General features: G+C 35.5%; 1 protein-coding gene across 3 annotated transcripts in view; it reads left to right on the top strand.

The window, feature by feature from the left end:
• The window catches only part of LOC150107563 (uncharacterized), a 215,624-nt gene that overhangs the window by 74,424 nt on the left and 121,400 nt on the right, over window positions 1–19,800 (top strand). For all 3 annotated transcript variants that reach the window (XM_090391956.1, XM_090391955.1, XM_090391957.1), the window contains one exon: window positions 17,292–17,382. In XM_090391956.1, coding sequence (XP_090248082.1) covers window positions 17,292–17,382 — 91 coding nt within the window. The remainder of the gene's footprint in view (window positions 1–17,291; window positions 17,383–19,800) is intronic.

The raw sequence follows: 19,800 nt of genomic DNA, 5'->3' as shown, positions 1-19,800 counted from the left end.
AGATCGGAATAATATTCCCCAGTTGCTGTGACTTTTACTGCTGATGGAACTGACTTTGTCTTTTTTGGTGCTGAACAACCGGCTTCTCTCCACTGTTTTGACTGTTGTTTGGATTCTGGTGTGTAAAGGTGAATCCAGGTCTCATCCATACTAATAAATTGATGCACAAAATCAGGTTTATTCTTGTTAAAATGCTCCTAGCACTGTTCAGAGATTTTCACGTGGCATCCATCTCGCACAAAGCTTTCTCATTTGCAATTCTTCATGCAAAATATATCCTGCACATTCTCTTGAAATGCCTGTAGTCTCAGCAATTTCACGCACTTTGACTCTCCGGTCATCCAGTAACATATTGTGCACTTCATCAATGATTTCTGGTGGTGTTATCCTTTTTTTGGACATCCTTCATGTGGATCATCTTCAAGGCTGGTATGGCCACTTTTAAACTCGGTAGCCGATTTCTTAATTTTTGAAAACAAAGGAGAAGAGTGCCTATAAACTTTTATGAACTTTGAATGAATTTCTTTTGGCGTTAAACCTTCTTTTACAAAGAATTTTATAACCGTATTACTCAATTTTATCCATTTCAAGAGATACAGACAACACTTTTGCTTCAGACAGCTGTTTAAAACAAACTACTTGATAGAATGACTTGCAATTTCACATGAATGCTTATGACAGATGTACTAACTCAGAAAAAAAACCTTGCAGATAGTGTCGCCATCTATGATCGAGGCTAAGAACTTTTCAGACCACCCTCGTACAATGCCACTCGTGGTTCTTTTTACCTCTTTCAAACTGATATCCGTTTTTTATCATTTTTCATTCTTCCATACATATCTTGAATTCTTTTAATTTCTTTCCACATCCATTTCTTTTAACCAATTCATCTTTCAAATATTGAATTACATATATCTCTCGTTTTTTCTCTCTCTCAATTTTATTGCCAGCCATACACACCTGTTCACCACCTTACCTTTTAATTGCTCTGTTTATCATCTTCTACTACATTTGTATTGCTTTCGTCTTTTTTTACCATCGATTATTAACTTCATCAGATCACTTGTTTGATTTTTTTAAATTTTTTTTACAATTGTTTTCTTGCTCTTTTACGTTGTCACTTTTTTCTATCAAATGAGTACTCATCCTCCCTGTGGCATTCTCATTACTAGCACTTTCAGTTATGAATATGTTACAGCTCAAGTCCTCATGCAAATCGTACTTCGCACAGACCCTCCTTCCATGTGCCTTAAATATCCATTATCCACATAATCAAATGAATACATATAATACACCTCACATTTTACGAAATGACTGAAATCAAAATTAAATTCCTGCAGAGACAACGCTGCTGCCATCTTTCCTTTGCTAGTTACAGTGCTAAGCTGTAAGTTTAACAGTTTTGTAAACAAACTTAAACAAGCCATCAAAACTCTGAAATGTGGAAAGGTGGCTAGAGTAGATGATATTCAAGCAGAATATCATCTACAGTGGCTGCACTGCATAGTTGAGAGGAACGAATTCCAGATAATTGGAGTAGAGCTCTCATAGTACCCATATATAAAAAGGGAAATAAAACTGAATGTAAGAATTACAGAGGTATTTCTCTACTGAGTATTCCTGGTAAGATTTGTGAGTTTATTTGAGAAACGGTTGAGAAGGATTGTGGAAGAACAAGCTGGATTCAGGCCAAATAGTGGCCGTCAGAATCAGATTTTCACTTTATGACAAATAGTTGAGAAATCATGAGAATATAACAAAGATCTGTATTTAAATTTTGTAGATATGGAAAAGGCATATGGCAAGGTGCCAAGAGAGAAGCTATTCAAAACGCTACAGTTGTATGGTGTCAGTGGGGCATTATATCAAGCAATACTTAGTCTTTATTTGAGCTGTAAGTCTCAGGAGTTAGAACTGAAGGAAGTACAGGAAGATTATTTAATGTTAAATCTGGTGTCAGACAAGTATGCATATTATCCCCCTCTGTTACTTAGTATCTATATGGATCACATCATGAAGGAAAGTGGTATTGAATCTGATATCAAAATTGGAGATGTTAATGTCAGCTCTTTGCTTTATGCAGATGAATGTTATACCTCTAAATAAATTGAATAGCTGTTGTAATAGATATGGTATGAAGGTCAGCAATAACAAGACAATGAAAATAGCAGGAGCATTGAAAATGTCAGTTGCATTGTGAATGGAAAACCTATACAACAAGTAAAACATTTCAGCTACTTAGACACGATTTTTACTGAAGATGGTAAATTAATTATGGAAATAGACAACAGGATCAATAAAGTTGGTATGGTAGGAAGTCAACTGAATAACTTTATAGGGAATATCATAATCAAATTCCTGTCATGTACCCTCAAGGGGTGTACAGGATAGTACTACATGAAAAATTTACATCATTACTAACTTCCTATCTACAATTTTCCTCCAAATCAGTCTGTTACTTGTCAAGACTCCAACATTATCAGATCTTATATTTCTATCATCTAAGCCACTTTGTACCGTATCAATCCACCTATATCTTGGTCTTCCTCTGGTTCGTTTTGCTGCCAACCTGGCAGAGAACACTTATTTTGCTAATCTTTCTTCGCCCATTCTGTTTAAGTGACCATACCACCTGAGATTAGCTCTGCTAACGCATTCCTGGATGTTGACAATGTCAAGTTCTTTCCTAATATCCTCGTTTTTAATATGATATTGCCATTGATGCCATCTGTTCACGCCTATAATCTTTCTCAGAACTCTCGTATCTGCGGTCTCTAGTCTTTCGTCAAGTGTTTTACTTCTGACCCAGCTCTCAGATCCATAAGTTAAAACTGGTTTGAACACTGTCTTGTATACAGCTAATTTATTGTTCCAACTAATTTCTCTCTTATTCCATATGAATTTATTCAATTGACTTCCTACCATACCAGCTTTGCTGATTCTGTTGTCTATTTCTATATTTAATTTACCATCTTCAGTAAAATTTGTGCCTAAGTAGCTGAAATGTTTTACTTGTTCCACAGGTTCTCCATTCACAACACAGTTGACATTTTCAATGATTCTGCCTATTTTCATTGTCTTTGTCTTTTTATTGCTGACCTTCATACCATATCTATTACAACAGCTATTCAATTTAGTCAGAGAATCTTGCAGACTTGTAGCGGATTTATTTAGAAGTATAACATCATCTGCATAAAGCAAAGAGCTGACATTAACATCTTCAATTTTGATATCATGTTTAATACCACTTTCCTTCATAATGTGATCCATATAGATAATAAATAACAGAGGGGATAATGTACATCCTTGTCTCACACCAGATTTAACATTAAACCATCTTCCTGTACTTCCTTCAATTCTAACTACTGACTTACAACTCAAATAAAGACTAAGTATTGCTTGATATAATGCCCCACCGACACCATACAACTGTAGCGATTTGAATAGCTTCTCTCTTGGCACCTTGTCATATGCCTTTTCCAAATCGACAAAACTTAAATACAGATCTCTGTTATATTCCCATGCTTTCTCGACTATTTGTCGTAAAGTGAAGATCTGATCCTGACAGCCTCTATTTAGCCTGAATCCAGCTTGTTCTTCACCAAGATTTTCTTTCACAATTCTTCTCAACCGTTTCTCAAGTATAATACTTGCATAGATCTTGCCAGGAACCCTCAGTAGGGAAATACCTCTGTAATTCTCACATTCAGTTTTATTTCCCTTTTTATATATAGGTACTATGATAGCTCTACTCCAATCATTGGGAATTTGTCCCACTGTCCAGGCTTTCTGAACTATGCAGTGCAGCCACTGTAAGACTCTTATACCACCGTATTTCAGCATTTCTGGTCGAATATCATCTACTCCTGTTGCCTTTCCACATTTCAAGCCTTTGATGGCTTTTTCTACTTCAAGTATAGATATGTATTCCTGACTGCATGCCTGGTCAGTGTTTTTTTACCACTGTGCTGTCATCGCTGCTTGTTTCATTTAGAAGTTTTTCAAAGTAATTACTCCATACGTCAAGGATATCTTTTTCTCCCGTCTTCATGTCACATTTATCATCTCTAACTCCTTCAGCAATCTTTCCTCCATTCCTAAGCTTCTTCAACAACCTGCAGAATATTTTGCCACCTTCTTGATATTTATTTTCTGTATTCTTGCCTAAGTCCTCCCATGACTTTTGTTTAGCTAGTTTTACACAGTGTTTAGCATTCTTGCATTTTTCTCTATATTCTCTAAGAGCACAAGCTGACTTATTTGACAGGAACTTTTGATATGCTTTCTCTTTTCTTTCACTACCTCTTTAACTTCTTGTGTCCACTAGGGTGTTCTGATTTTTTTATTCTTGCAGACAACTTCACCACATGCCTCTCCGTCTGAATCAGTCAATGTTTTCTTCAAAGTTTGCCACTGAATCTCCAAGGTTTGATTCCTGTTCTCAAACTCTTTCATTTTTTCTTCAATAATCTTTGTGTATTTTAGTCTACAGTTCACATCTGAGAGCTGCTCAACTTTTATTCGCTTTAAAACTTTCTTACATGTTATTCTTTTCAATATGAATTCAATTTTATCTTAAAAGATAGCAAAACAAGTGTTCTCTGTCAGGTTGGCAGGAAAAGGACCAAGTGGAAGACCAAGATATAGGTGGATTGATATGGTAAAAAAGTGCCTTAGAAGATAGAAATATAAAATCTGACAATGTTGGAGCTTTGACAGGTTATAGATTGATTTGGAGGAAAATTGTAGATAGGGAGTTAGTAATGATGTAAATTTTTTCATGTAGTACTATCATATCCTGTACATTCCTCAAGAATAAATGTCAGGAATTTGATGATGATAAACTGAAATAAGCCCACACTAGAAACACTACAAATGTACAAGCTTGATTTAAGTTGCTTTTTTTTTTTCAGCAACTCTTACTCATAAACACACACTTAATTACAATTAATTATTCAAAAAAAAAAACTTATCTGAAATGGGAGCCTTCTTTACAGAAACATTCCAATGAAAGTGATGAAAAGAACTTGACATTGTTAGAATTGGATGGTGTGTGAGCAGATCTAATCTCATGTAGTATAGTCACTTGAAATGGAAAAGTTAGTGGAATTGAAAAGAAAAAGATTTGTTTAACAGGTGTTTGAGGCCAGGATGGTATTTTAAAAAACCTAGGAGATCAGCATTGACTGATGCTGTTATAACTAACTACCTTAAATGATCAAAATATAACATCTCACAATATCAGAGTCCTGACAAATAACTAGCTGATTTATAGAAAAATTGTTGATAGAATTTATGAGGAATGCAAATTTCATCATGTAATATTATAGTATCCTGTACACATACATATCAGGAATTTGATAATAATGATGATGAATTTTGAATATTTGAAAATCTTATAGGTTTTATATTAGGTCAAACAAATCAGTTGAATATAAACAAAAACATGTCAAAGCTCTTTAGGTAATGGAGCTACCCCACATGATGGTTATGCTGGCTGTTTTGTGGAAATCATCCTCAGGTGATTAATGGCGAAACTTAGATGATGACCAGGACAACTGTCATGTTGCTATTTGTATGTATACTTTACTTTCTCCCTTTTTTAATTTTTGGTCTTGAAGTTTATAGTTTTAAATCTTTTAGTTATATTTTTAATTCTTAATTTTTCAAAATCTGTAGTCCATTTGATTCATCATTTTCCTTGTTTACTAGTTTTATTTATGTTTCATTTTTAACTGTTCAAGTTTGAATGATTGAGCTTCATTTTCAATGCCTTTCCTCTTACAATATGTTTTCGACTGAAGTTTGACTCCAGATAGTTTCATTCCTACCTTCTTAATACAAGCGGGTATGTCTTTTAAATTATTCTTTGATATAAATTAAAAATTTTTTATTAGTAATTTAACTTGGCCTCTGATAGGAGAAATGGGTTAGCTCCATTACCTAATAAGTTTCTTCTTCTTTTTTTTTTAAATCAGGAGTTACATGAAACTTAGTTTCCATAAATTTTTATACTAATATACCAATTTAATAGATTCAAACTAATTTCAAGCAATATGGCTAATTAACAGATTGATCAGATCAAATGCAAGTACTGCTTGCACCTGATCTATACTTGAGTGTGCTTAATTTGAGTTAATTATTAAATTTGGATATTTTCATTAACACATTCCCAAAGAGTGAAAAGATCAAAATAATTTATCTTGGTATGTATAATTTTATTTTTTTATTTATAATTCAAGATTTTTTTATTATTTAGGAATTGTCATTTACTTCTGTGCCTTTAAATATTGTGTAGTTTAAAATGCTTCTTGCAGTAATCCTGGAATGCCATGGAGTTATCATGTAATAATAATAAATGATCAAAAGGTTCAGTGTGGCTATCAGAATTTAGAAGTTAATAAAGACAGGACACGAATGCAAAATTACTATTTTAAGGAAATTTTAAACCAGAGCAAATTATAAGGAAGGATTCTAGATTTTGCATTCTCTGATGTGGAATATTATACTGAATGCACTACTATTGTGATGGGAGAATCATGCGTATTGTAGTTTAAATAGCTGAAATGAACAATAGCCCTAGAAGCTGCAACTTCAGATTTTGTGAGACGTAACCAGTTTTTGATGCCTGGTAAGTGGTGGGTGCATATCATTTTTAACTAACAGATGTTAGTGAAATGGATGCGGAGGAGATTTTTGTGTTTTTCTTTTTTCCTATTTTAATTTTATTTCTATTTTGTGATTTCTTTTGCTGTTGTTTTTGTGGGAGATTTTTTTTTTTTAAATCAGTTGGTGAATTCCAAAAGTTAATTACCATATAAGGACATACAGTGTAGTGATATGACTCAAATATCTAGACAGGAGAACATCTAATCTTCTGTCATGCATGAACTTGATAGTGCCTCTTGCATATCATTACACTCTCATTCTCTCCATTATATGGCAGAGCAGATATGGTAATAAAATTACTTTCTAGGCTGCCAGAAAATCAAATACATCACTTTCAGTCCCATATACTATTTGTCATCTGTGCCGCAGAACCTATTCTGCAGTCAGTCCTTGGAGGTGGTACTAGCTTAGCAAATTATAGTGTGTTAGGCATGTCCAAATGTATATCATCCACACTATGTCTAAGAAGAAAGTGTTAAAGAGAGAAATTAGACTATGCTTGGAAACAAACATGGAAGCAGCCACTTCCTGGCCTCCAGCAAAGTGGTCGTGTTTCTTCAGCCAATCAGTCATCTACTTTTTAGGGTTCAAGTCAGCAACAATACTTTCTTATGCACCAGTCCAATTTATGGAAGCAGGTCATTCATTGGGGACGTGGAGGTGGCTAGGTTTGGTGAGGATATATGTTGTGCGTTACTGATCTTGTGTAGTGTCTGGAGATTATTCTCTTTAATTGAATGTAGTATTCCTTCCAGATTCTAGGACATGTACTGTGTACTATAGAACACTTCAGATGACTTGTAGTGAAATTATTTGCTCTCATTATGTAACTAGTAATGAAGGTACTTCATGGTGCAAAGTTTGTTTGCTTACACTAGGATTAAATGTAAATGAAAACAGTATAATTTCTTGTCAGTTATAATATGCTGACTAGTGACACTATTTTGATAATTTTACTAGTCAGTGTGATATAATTGACAAGAAATGAACAAAATGTGAAGTCAGATCTTCTCAGTATAAAAATCACTGTGACGAATATAGTTTAATGCCCAAGACTATTGTTTCTGTAGTTTTTCTGTAAGTTATAATGTGAAGTCTATTTTGGAGAGTAATATTGTTCAAGTTCCACAGGCATAGCAATAGGTCCATCTTCCGCTGTTGTATTTCATCATCATCATCATCATCAAATTCCTGCCATGTACCCTCAAGGGGTGTACAGGATATGATAGTACTACATGAAAAAAATTACATCATTATTAATTTCCTATCTACAATTTTCCTCCAAATCAGTCTGTTACTTGTCAAGACTCCAACATTATCAGATCTTATATTTCTATCGTCTAAAGCACTTTGTATCGTATCAATCCACCTATATCTTGGCCTTCCTCTGGGTCGTTTTGCTGCCACCCTGGCAGAGAACACTTGTTTTGCTAATCTTTCCTCGCCCATTCTATTTAAGTGACCATACCACCTGAGATTAGCTCTGCTAACGCATTCCTGGATGCTGACAATGTCAAGTTCTTTCCTAATATCCTCGTTTTTAATATGATATTGCCATTGTTGCCATCTGTTCACGCCTATAATCTTTCTCAGGACTCTCATATCTGTGGTCTCTAGTCTTTGGTCAAGTGTTTTACTTCTGACCCAGCTCTCAGATCCATAAGTTAAAACTGGTTTGAACACTGTCTTGTATACAGCTAATTTAGTGTTCCGACTAATTTCTCTCTTATTCCATATGAATTTATTCAATTGACTTCCCACCATACCAGCTTTGCTGATTCTGTTGTCTATTTCTATATTTAATTTACCATCTTCAGTAAAAATCGTGCCTAAATAGCTGAAATGTTTTACTTGTTCCACAGGTTCTCCATTCACAACACAGTTGACATTTTCAATGATTCTGCCTATTTTCATTGTCTTTGTCTTTTTATTGCTGACCTTCATACCATATCTATTACAACAGCTATTCAATTTAGTCAGAGAATCTTGCAGACTTGTAGCAGATTTATTTAGAAGTATAACATCATCTGCATAAAGCAAAGAGCTGACATTAACATCTCCAATTTTGATATCATGTTCAATACCACTTTCCTTCATAATGTGATCCATATAGATAATGAATAACAGAGGGGATAATGTACATCCTTGTCTCACACCAGATTTAACATTAAACCATCTTCCTGTACTTCCTTCAATTCTGACTGCTGACTTACAACTCAAATAAAGACTAAGTATTGCTTGGTATAATGCCCCATTCACACCATATAACTGCAGCGTATTGAATAGCTTCTCTCTTGGCACCTTGTCATATGCCTTTTCCAGATCGACAAAACTTAAATACAGATCTTTGTTATATTCCCATGCTTTCTCGACTATTTGTCGTAAAGTGAAGATCTGATCCTGACAGCCTCTATTTGGCCTGAATCCAGCTTGTTCTTCACCAAGCTTTTCTTCCACAATTCTTCTCAACCGTTTCTCAAGTATACTTGCATAGATCTTGCCAGGAACACTCAGTAGAGAAATACCTCTGTAATTCTCACATTCAGTTTTATTTCCCTTTTTATATATGGGTACTATGAGAGCTCTACTCCAATCATCGGGAATTCGTCCCTCTGTCCAGGCTTTCTGAACTATGCAGTGCAGCCACTGTAATACTCTTATACCACCATACTTCAGCATTTCTGGTCGAATATCATCTACTCCTGCTGCCTTTCCACATTTCAAGCCTTTGATGGCTTTTTCTACTTCAAGTATGGATATGTATTCCTGACTGCATGCCTGGTCAGTGTTTTTTACCACTGTGCTGTCATCACTGCTTGTTTCATTTAGCAGTTTTTCAAAGTAATTACTCCATACTTCAAGGATATCTTTTTCTCCCGTTTTCATGTCACCTTTATCATCTCTAATTCCTTTTACAGCACTCTTTCCTCCATTCTTAAGTTTCTTCAACAACCTCCAGAATATTTTGCCACCTTCTTGATATTTATTTTCTATATTCTTGCCAAAGTCCTCCCATGACTTTTGTTTAGCTAGTTTTACACAGTGTTTAGCATTCTTGCATTTGTCTCTATATTCTCTAAGAGCAAAAGCTGACTTATTTGCCAGGAACTTTTGGTATGCTTTCTTCTTTTCCTTCACTGCCTCTTTAACTTCCTGTGTCCACCAGGGAGTTCTGATTTTTTTATCCTTACAAACAACCTCACCACATGCCTCTCTGGCAGAATCAATCAATGTTTTCTTCAGAGTTTGCCACTGAATCTCCAAGGTTTGGTTCCTGTTCTCAAACTCTTTCATTTTTTCTTCAATAATCTTTGTGTATTTTAGTCTACAGTTCACATCTGAGAGCTGCTCAACTTTTATTCGCTTTAAAACTTTCTTACATGTTATTCTTTTCAATATGAAATTCAATTTTATCCTGCTCAAGACTAAATAGTGATCACTTCCAATTTCAAATCCTCTGTACACTCTGGTGTCCTGCACCAGGAAGAAAACATCACTATCAACAATAACATAGTCAATGAGACTTTTCTTATTCCTAGCCTCTTCTCTCCATGTGAATTTGTGCACATTTTTATGTTGGAACATGGTGTTAGTAATGACCAGTCCATGTCCTGAGCAGAAATCCAACAGATATTTGCCATTATTATTAGCTTTGCTCTTTTCTCCAAATTTTCCCAAAATATTTTTGTATGTCTGACAATCATTTCCTACTCTGCTATTTAGATCCCCAACAAGGACCAACTTTTCATTTTTCATTGTGTCAGTTGCTTTTTCTAAAGCCTCAAAAAATTCCTCCACTTCTACCTTAGTAGAACCTTCTGTGGGACCATAGGCACAAATAAGTCTCATTGTCCAGTTCCCCATTCTCATATTTGCCCACATTACTCTACTTGAGACTGCCTGCCATTCAAGAAGATTAGCCTCGTATTTTGTGTTGAATACTATGGCTACTCCTTCTTTTCCTTGATTGTCATTGCCTGAATATAACATTTTGTATTTATTGCTCAGAAAGAGCTCACCAGTTTTGGTCTTTTTTGTTTCAGTCACCCCTATTATGTCGATCTGGTACTTATCTAATTCCTCAGCTAGCTCCATTTCTTTGCCATTCAGGCTTCTTACGTTGATAGTACCGATCTTTAACTCTGGTGATGTTGAGTTGGGGTTTATTTTCAGATTTGTTCCAGTAGCTGACTTTTCGCTGTTCGCCCTGGTTCCCTGGCGAAAACAACGGGGGCCTTGTTTAACCGGGCGACGCCCCAGCCGGCATGAAATTTTGTCATGTTGTACCATCATTCTATATTTTGGTTTAACCAATAAGAATACAATTTGGTCGGCTAAATCCCAAATTGCCAGCCCATCCTCGTCCGTTCAGTATCCAAGTAGATACCCAACAGGGTGCACCACGAGAAGGTGAGGATTGGACATTAGGTCAGAAGCCCTGGTCGGTTCTCCGCATTCCTTTAAAGGCTATGTGGAGGTCTCCTCTCAGTTATACAGCTTTGACCCTTAAGCACCCCGCTGTTGTATTTTCTTTTCTTAAATTCATTATTAGTGGTGGTTTGAACTTTCATAGCTCAATCATTAACAACGTTGCCCTTTGGTTGGAAAGACTTGGGTTCAAATCTCATCTAGGACACTAAAAATATGAGGGCTTTTCAATGTGATTTTGATCTTATACAGAGGTTGATAGAGCTTTTTTTCTCTGAAATTTGGATTTTTCATCCTTCAAAACAGACTGACTCAAAGAATACATGCAATTTATGAGCAAAATTATGTTATAACCAGTAACAATATATTGGCTCACTATATGCCTCACAGCTTTTGTCATCTTATTCTAAAATAAATAAAATAAGCGATGGATTGCTATTAATAATTGATTTAACTTTTTCTTATTCTCTTTCAGAAAAGCTAATAATGTAAAGCACAGCAGGTAGGGATAACTTGCAGGTCATCCCTGGTAGCTGAGTAAGAATGTGGTCAGAAAAGCATATAAAGACCAGTGCTTTTCATAGGATGTGTGTGTGTGTGTGTGAGAATCATTGGAACAAACTGCCTATGAGGTCTATAGTGAATGTTTTGTGTATTTAGGCATTGTATGACTTGCTTAGCAAGTCATACAATGCCTAAATACACAAAAACATACTCCCTTTCACTGAATTCCTGAACTGTTTTGCAGTGTCAATATGGATAATACTTTAAGCTGTTAAATGATGATTATAGAACATTATTCTTTTTTGCATAAAATTATTTTTTTTAAACACATACTCTCATATATATACACAGCACTTTTTTTTTTTTTGTCAAACAGTAGGTGCCAGTATGCATTCTCTGCTAGGAAAAATTGAAAATAAAAACGACATTCATCTGTATGTCACGTGTCACTGTTAATAAAGATTCCGTTACACCATATTGCATACTGTCACAGGAAAGCACTGCGTGTATGTAATCAGTCCTCCAGTCCTATACTTGAAAGGTCCTAAGATTTAAGTCTTTTTGGATTTATCACATTATGTGACGATAATGCAGTGCATAGGCAAGTTACAATAGTCAAATAATGCATAACCCATAAACTTTTCTTAATGCTTTTATTTTTATGATCATCAAATTCCTGACATGTACCCTCAAGGGGTGTATGGGATATGATAGTACTACATGAAAAACTTAAATCACCACTAACTTCCTATCTACAATTTTCCTACAAATCAATCTGTTACTTGTCAAGACGCTAACATTATCAGATCTTATATTTTTATCTTCTAAGGCACTTTTTAGCTTATCAATCCACCTATATTTGGTCTTCCTCTGGGTCTTTTTCCTGCCTACCCGGCAGAGAACACTTGTTTTGCTAATCTTTCCTCTCCCATTCTGTTTAAGTGACCATACCACTGAGATTAGCTCTGCTAACACATTCCTGGATGCTAACAATGTCAAGTTCTTTTCTAATATCCTCATTTTTAATATGATATTGTCATTCATGCCTCTAATCTTTCTCAGGACTCTCGCATCTGCAGTCTCTATTCTTTGGTGAAGTGTTCTATTTCTAACCCAGCTCTCAGATCCATAAGTTAAAATTGGCTTGAACACTGCCTTGTATACATCTAATTTAGTGTTTTGACTAATTTCTCTCTTATTCCATATAAATTTTCAATTGACTTCCAACCATGCCAACTTTGTTGATTCTGTGGACTATTTCCATATTTAATTTACCACCTTCACTAAAAAAATGTTTTACTTGTTCTCTAGATTCTCCATTCACAATGCAGTTGATATTTTCATTGTCTTTGTCTTGTTATTGCTGACCTTCATACTATATCTATTATGACAGTTATTCAATTTAGTTTGGGAATCTTGTCAACTTGTAGCAGATTTATTTAGAAGTATAACATCGTCTGCATAAAGCGAAGAGCTGACATTAACATCTCCAATTTTGATATCAGGTTTATTACCACTTTCCTTCATAATGTGATCCATATAGATAATGAATAACAGAGGGAATAATGAACATTCTTGTCTGACACCAGATTTAACATTAAACCATCTTCCTGTACTTCTTTCAATTCTAACTGCTGACTTACAACTTAAATAAAGACTAAGTATTGCTTGATATATTGCCCCACTGACACCATATAACTGTAGTGTTTGGAATAGCTTTTCCTGGCACCTTGTCAGATCTATGAAACTTAAATACAGATATTTCTTATATCCCATGATTTCTCAAATATTTGTCGTAAAGTGAAAATCTGATCCCGACTGCCTCTATTTGGCCTGTATCCAGCTTGTTCTTCACCAAGATTTCCTTCCATAATCTTTCTCAACCATCTCTCAAGGATACTTGCAAATCTTACCTGGAACACTCAGTAGATAAATATCTCGTAATTCTTACATTCAATTTTATTTTCCTTTTATATATGGGTACTATAAGAGCTGTACTCCATCTGTAATTCTTCCCTCTGTCCAGGCCTACTGAACTATGCAGTGCAGCCACTGTAAGACTTTTACACTTCCATGCTTGAGCATTTCTGGTCGAATATCATCTACTCCAACTGTCTTTCCACAGCTTTTGATGGTTTTTTCTACTTCGAGTATGGATATGTATTCCTGATTACATGCCTGTTGATTGTTTTAAAACACTGTGCTGTCACTGATTGTTTTATTTAGCAATTTTTCAAAGTAATTACTCCATACATCAAGGATATCTCCAATTTTCATGTCACCTTTATCATCTGTAATGTCTTTTACAGCACTATTTCCTCTATTTCTGAGCTTTTTCATCAACCTCCAGAATATCTTGCCACCTTGATATTTATTTTCTGTGTACATGCCAAAGTCTTTCCATTACTTTTGTTTAGCTTTCTTACATTGGTCCCTGTATTCTCTGAGCACAAGCTGACTTAGCCAGGAACTTTTGATATGCTTTTTTTCTTTTCTTTCACTGCCTCTAACTTCCTGTGTCCATCATTGAGTTCTGATTTTTCTATCCATGCACACAACCTCACCATATACCTCTCTCGTAGACAGGCTTATACATTGGTTATGCATTTCTAAATCACTTAGGGAATTGAACAACGTAGATTAGAATATAAATTAAATTAAACTTTAATAAATATTTTCGATATTTCAGCAATGTCACATTGCCATTTTCAAAAGGTACGTGCACGCAGGCACTACAACACAGTAACTAAGAATGAAGATATGAAGCTATCATTCTCCTAGAAGTTTTGATGGTGCCCACTAGCAGGCTAAGTAGGTGTTCTTGGCCGTTGGGCTGAAGGTCTGCTGATGTATGCCTCCCAAATTTGGGGCAGTCGCATACAACCAAATATGTTGAGGTTAGGAGAGTTTCTTAGGGCAGAGGCTGATTCCATAAATAGTCTTTCGAATTTATATTTGCTACGGTGTATGTATTACTGTAGCTTTCTTCCACTGTATTCTGTGGCGTGTATCCAGAGCATGGTCTGCAAGACCAAAATGGCTGTACTTGTGAAACCGGATGTAGTCCTTATGTTCAGAGATTCTGATATTCGCTGTCCTGCCTGTTTGGCCAAAGTACGACAGTTTACAACTGCAAGGGACCTGGTATACACCAGGTAGGTCTAGGGGAAGTGGTTGGTCTTTGGTGGAGCAGATAAGGGATGCCAATTTTTTGTAAGGCCTGTAACAGGAGGTGAGGTCATGTTTTTTTAAAATTTTGGTAATTTTTTCCGAGTTGCCTCGGATGTAGGGAATGGTGATGGATTTAGAGTAATATTTGTTGTGGAAGGGGGGGGGGGCTGTGGTTTGTAGGTTTTAATTTTTTTTGGGGGGGGGGTAGCTATTGGCTGAGAAAGTGTTGAGGATGTGATTTAATTCAGTGTTTAGGGCCATGTTGTTATGTTGTTAGAACAGATTAATTTAGCCCTGTTGTATAGCGTTTTTACCTCTCCATATTGTTGTGAGGGGGGGGTGAGATTGTTGGTGAATCTCACCAACAATCTCACTGTATCTGCCTGTATGGGTGGGTTTTCTATAAACTGAGAAAATCAAGGTTCCATCAGGCTGGCGGGTGACTAGTGTGTCTAGGAAAGGGAGGCTGTTGTTTTCCTCTTTTTCCAGGGTGAACTTGATTCTGGAGTGTTGGTTGTTTAAATGTGTAAGGAAAGAGAGGAGTGTTTCAGAGCCATGTGGCCAAATAACAAACACATCATCAATGTAGCGAAGCCATATGGTTGGTTTTTGTGGGGCAGAGGCTAAGGCTTTTTCTTCAAAAGTCTCCATAAAGAAATTGGCCAAGGGTGGGGAGACTGGAGAACCCATGGCTGTCCCCTCTATTTGTTTGTAGAATTTTCCCTGTCAAACGAAATAGCCTGAGTTCATTGTGAACTGAAATAGGGCTGAGATATCGGGAGAAAATTTAGCTTGGATTAGCTCTAAAGTTTCTTTGAGTGGGATATTTGTGAATAAGGAGGAGACGTCAAAGCTGACCATTATGTCAGTATGGTGGAGTGCAAGGTTTTCTATGCTGGCTTTGAAGTGGGCTGAGTTTTTTATGTGTGATGGTGTGTTGCCAGTATAGTGTGTGAGCTCTTTGGCCAAATGTTTAGCTAATTTGTATGTGGGGGAATCAATGCCATCCACTATGGGACGTAATGGCACATTTTCTTTATGTATTTTTGGGAGTCTGTAAATACGGGGGGGTTTAGAGTTAAACGGCTTTAATCTGTTGGTAACTTCTACAGGCCAAGAAGTGACTTTCTTAAGGAGCCTGTGAAGTTTTCTGATTTGGGAGTTGGTGGGATTGTAATTGATAGGGAGGTAAGTAGCCCGATCTAATAGAAGAGCATTAAGCTTACCTTTGTTGTCTTTTTCATTAAGTACTACAGTTGCATTTCCCTTATCCGCTTTGGTGATAACTAATTCTTTATTATTCCTCATTTCCTGTAGAGTTTTAAATTCCTTGTTGGATATGTTGGTAGTTTTTGGCGGTCTTGCTTTGGAAAGGACACAGGCTACATCCAGTCTCACACTGTTGGCGATTTGATGTGGAAGGTGGCAGATTCCTCTTTCGATCTGGATCATAATATCCTCACTAGGTATTTTTCTGGGTGTAATGGCGAAGTTGTGGCCATGCGAAAAAAGCTCTACAGGAAATGAGGAATAATAAAGAATTAGTTATCACCAAAGCGGATAAGGGAAATGCAACTGTAGTACTTAATGAAAAAGACTACAAAGGTAAGCTTAATGCTCTTCTATTAGATCGGGCTACTTACCTCCCTATCAATTACAATCCCACCAACTCCCAAATCAGAAAACTTCACAGGCTCCTTAAAAAAGTCACTTCTTGGCCTGTAGAAGTTACCAACAGATTAAAGCCGTTTAACTCTAACCCCCCCCCCCCCCTGTATTTACGGACTCCCAAAAATACATAAAGAAAATGTGCCATTACGTCCCATAGTGGATGGCATTGAAACTCTCCTAACCTCAACAAATTTGGTTGTATGCGACTGCCCCAAATTTGGGAGGCATACATCAGCAGACCTTCAGCCCAACGGCCAAGAACACCTACTTAGCCTGCTAGAGGGCACCATCAGGACTTCTAGGAGAATGATAGCTTCATATCTTCATTCTTAGTTACTGTGTTGTAGTGCCTGCGTGCACGTACCTTTTTGTAAGTTCCTTTTGAAAATGGCAACGTGACATTGCCGAAATATCGGAAATATTTATTAAAGTTTAATTTAATTTATATTCTAATCTACATTGTTCAATTCCCTAAGTGTTTTAGAACATGCCTCTGACTGAATCAATGTTTTCTTCAGGATTTGCCACTGAATCTGCAAGGTTTGGTTCCTGTTCTCAAACTCTTTCATTTTTTCTTGAATGATATTTGTGTATTTTGAAAGAGTGAGACATGACATGACAGATAACATGACACAGTTTTTATGATAATTTCACTAATTGTTAGTATTGTTGTCATTGAAATTATTCAATAGAAATACAGTTCATTTTGTACTTCAAAATAAAATGAACAAAGTTGAAATTTTTTTGTGCATTTCAGAACTGAAATTTTGCTAAATCATGATTTAAAGTTTTTTTAAAAAAAAAGTGTAAAAATCATTTGTATTGTTATTACTACTACTTCTACCAAGGTCAAGGAGACTGTACAAAATGATGAAATAAATCAAAGATTAATCAATCCTGAGATATTTGTTGAAGAGGAATTTAAGTCAGCTCTAGAAGGTAACGATTGATTTCTCTTGTTTCATGAATTATTTTTCAGTTTATAATGAGATATATGTGGGTGGTATGTGGATATATCTGAAAAGTTCATGGCCTTAACCATAAATGGCAAAACTTTTGGCAAGATTTTTTTTTCTAAGTTGGTATATCTGTCATAAGCATCAATGTAAAATTGCAAGTCATTCTATCAAATAGTATTTTTTTTATACAGCTGTTGGAAGCCAAAGTGTTATCTGTATCCCTAGAAATGGATAAAATTGAGTATCGTGCCGTTATAAAATTCTTTGTAAAAGAAGGTTTAACGGCAAAAGAAATTCATTCAAAGTTCATAAAACTTTATGGGCACTCTTTCCTTCGTTTTCGACAATTAAGAAATGGGCTGCAGAATTTAAATGCGGCCATACCAGCATTGAAGATGATCCACTTTTGGACGTTCTTCACATCGTGAAGGACGTTCAAAAAGTGTTACAACACTAGAAATCATTGATCAGTGCATGATGTGGTATTGGATAACCGGAGTCAAAGTGCATGAAATTGCTGAGACTATAGGCATTTCAAAAGAGTGTGTAGGATACATTTTTTTGCATGGTGAATTGCAAATAAAAAAGCTTTGCACAAGATGGGTGCTGTGGAGATAAAAAAAAAAAAAAAAAAAAACGCACTCGCATGAAAATCTCTACACAGTGCTTGGAACATTTTAACAAGAATAAAACTGATTTTGTGCATCAATTTATTACTATGGATGAGACTTGGATTCACCAGAATCCAAACAGCGGTCGAAAGAGTTGACAGACGCCAGTTGTTCAGTGCCAAAGAATACAAGGTCTTGGCATCGGTGTTTTGGAATGCTAAAGGCATTTTGTATATTAATTATCTTGAAAAGGGTAAAACAATAACTGGGAAATATTATTCTGATCTTTTAACCAGACTAGACGAAAAAATTCGTGAGAAAAAGACTTCGTTTGAAGAAGAAAAAAATTATCTTCCATCAGGACAGTGCACCTGTCCACAAAGGTGTTTTGGATAAAGGGGAAAATTAAGAGATGTGCACTATGAATTATTGGAACATCCACTCTCTTTGGCTCCCTCTGGCTTCTGTCTCTTCCCAAAACTAAAACTCTTCCTCACTGTCAGTGTTTTTCTTTGAATCAAGAGGTGATTGCAGCTGCAGAGGGGTATTTTGCAGATTTTACTGAGAACCATTACAGGGACGGGATAATGGTGCTGGAGCATCACTGGAATAAACGTACTAGTCTTAAGGGCGATTATGTTGAAAAAATAATATTTTGAAATTATAAATTCGTTTTTTCGATGTTAGGCTGAGAACTTTTCAGACCACCCACTATACATGAGTGGTCTGAAAAGTTCTGACAATATATTATGTATATTGACACATAATATTGTGTGCGTGTGTAAAATAAAGTATTTTTCCATAACTGTGGTTTAAAATGCCCTATTTTAAATTAAAATAGAAATATATCAAAAATTTTCGTTGAACATCCTAAATTTAATATTTAACTAGTTTACTAAATTTAATATTTAAATTCTGAAGATAACTTACAGAAAGCGCTATTTTAAATCTAAATGAGATATCCAAAGTTTATGGTATGATAATATCAACGGAAAAATCAAAAACTATGGCCTTTAAAGGACAAGATCCAGCAAGAACTAAAATAGTATTAGATAACAAGATCTTAGAACAGGTGAATTCATTTAACTACCTAGGATGTATGATCACTTATGAAAATGAAAAAGATATAAACATAAAAATTGCAAAATATTTAAAAATAACAGGAGTAATTAACTCTATATTTAAACCAAACCTAGTTCAAAAACAAACCAGGCTAAAAGTATACAATACATTAGCCCTACTGGTCTTAATGTATGGAAGCGAAATCTGGACAATAAAACAAAAAGACAAACGAAGATTAATAACAGCAGAAATGAAGTTTATGAGAAAAACTGCAAAGTATACCCTATTTGATCACAAAAGAAACGAAAATATTATGAAAGAATTAAACCAAGAACCAGTAATTGAAAAAATTAAAAAATATAAACATAGATGGATGGAACACGTTCAAAGAATGAAAACAGAAAGATTACCAAAACAAGCCTTAAAGTACAAGCCATTAGGAAAAAGAAAACCAGGACGTCCTCTTAAACGATTCAACGATGACTTCTAAGGCCCAGAACAGGCCATACTAGCCTAAATCCTTGATACGTATGATGATGAACTAGCTAGCTAGCTAGTCATAGTGGGCGAAATATATTCATCTTATGCTGGTGCTAATTGACAATCTACAATCTATGTAATCTATACTGTTACAATTAGCTGAATTGATGTTAGAAAAAAGCAGAAATATTGACATATGCTTTATAGACATTAAGGAAGCATTTGACCCAATATATTAGGAAATA

The sequence above is a fragment of the Typopeltis vanoorti genome, chromosome 4 (genome assembly GCF_054136105.1).
Source record: "Typopeltis vanoorti isolate ZY-2024b chromosome 4, IOZ_Tvanoo_1.0, whole genome shotgun sequence".
Taxonomy (NCBI): domain Eukaryota; kingdom Metazoa; phylum Arthropoda; class Arachnida; order Uropygi; family Thelyphonidae; genus Typopeltis; species Typopeltis vanoorti.
This window is presented reverse-complemented; position numbering and strand designations above follow the sequence as displayed.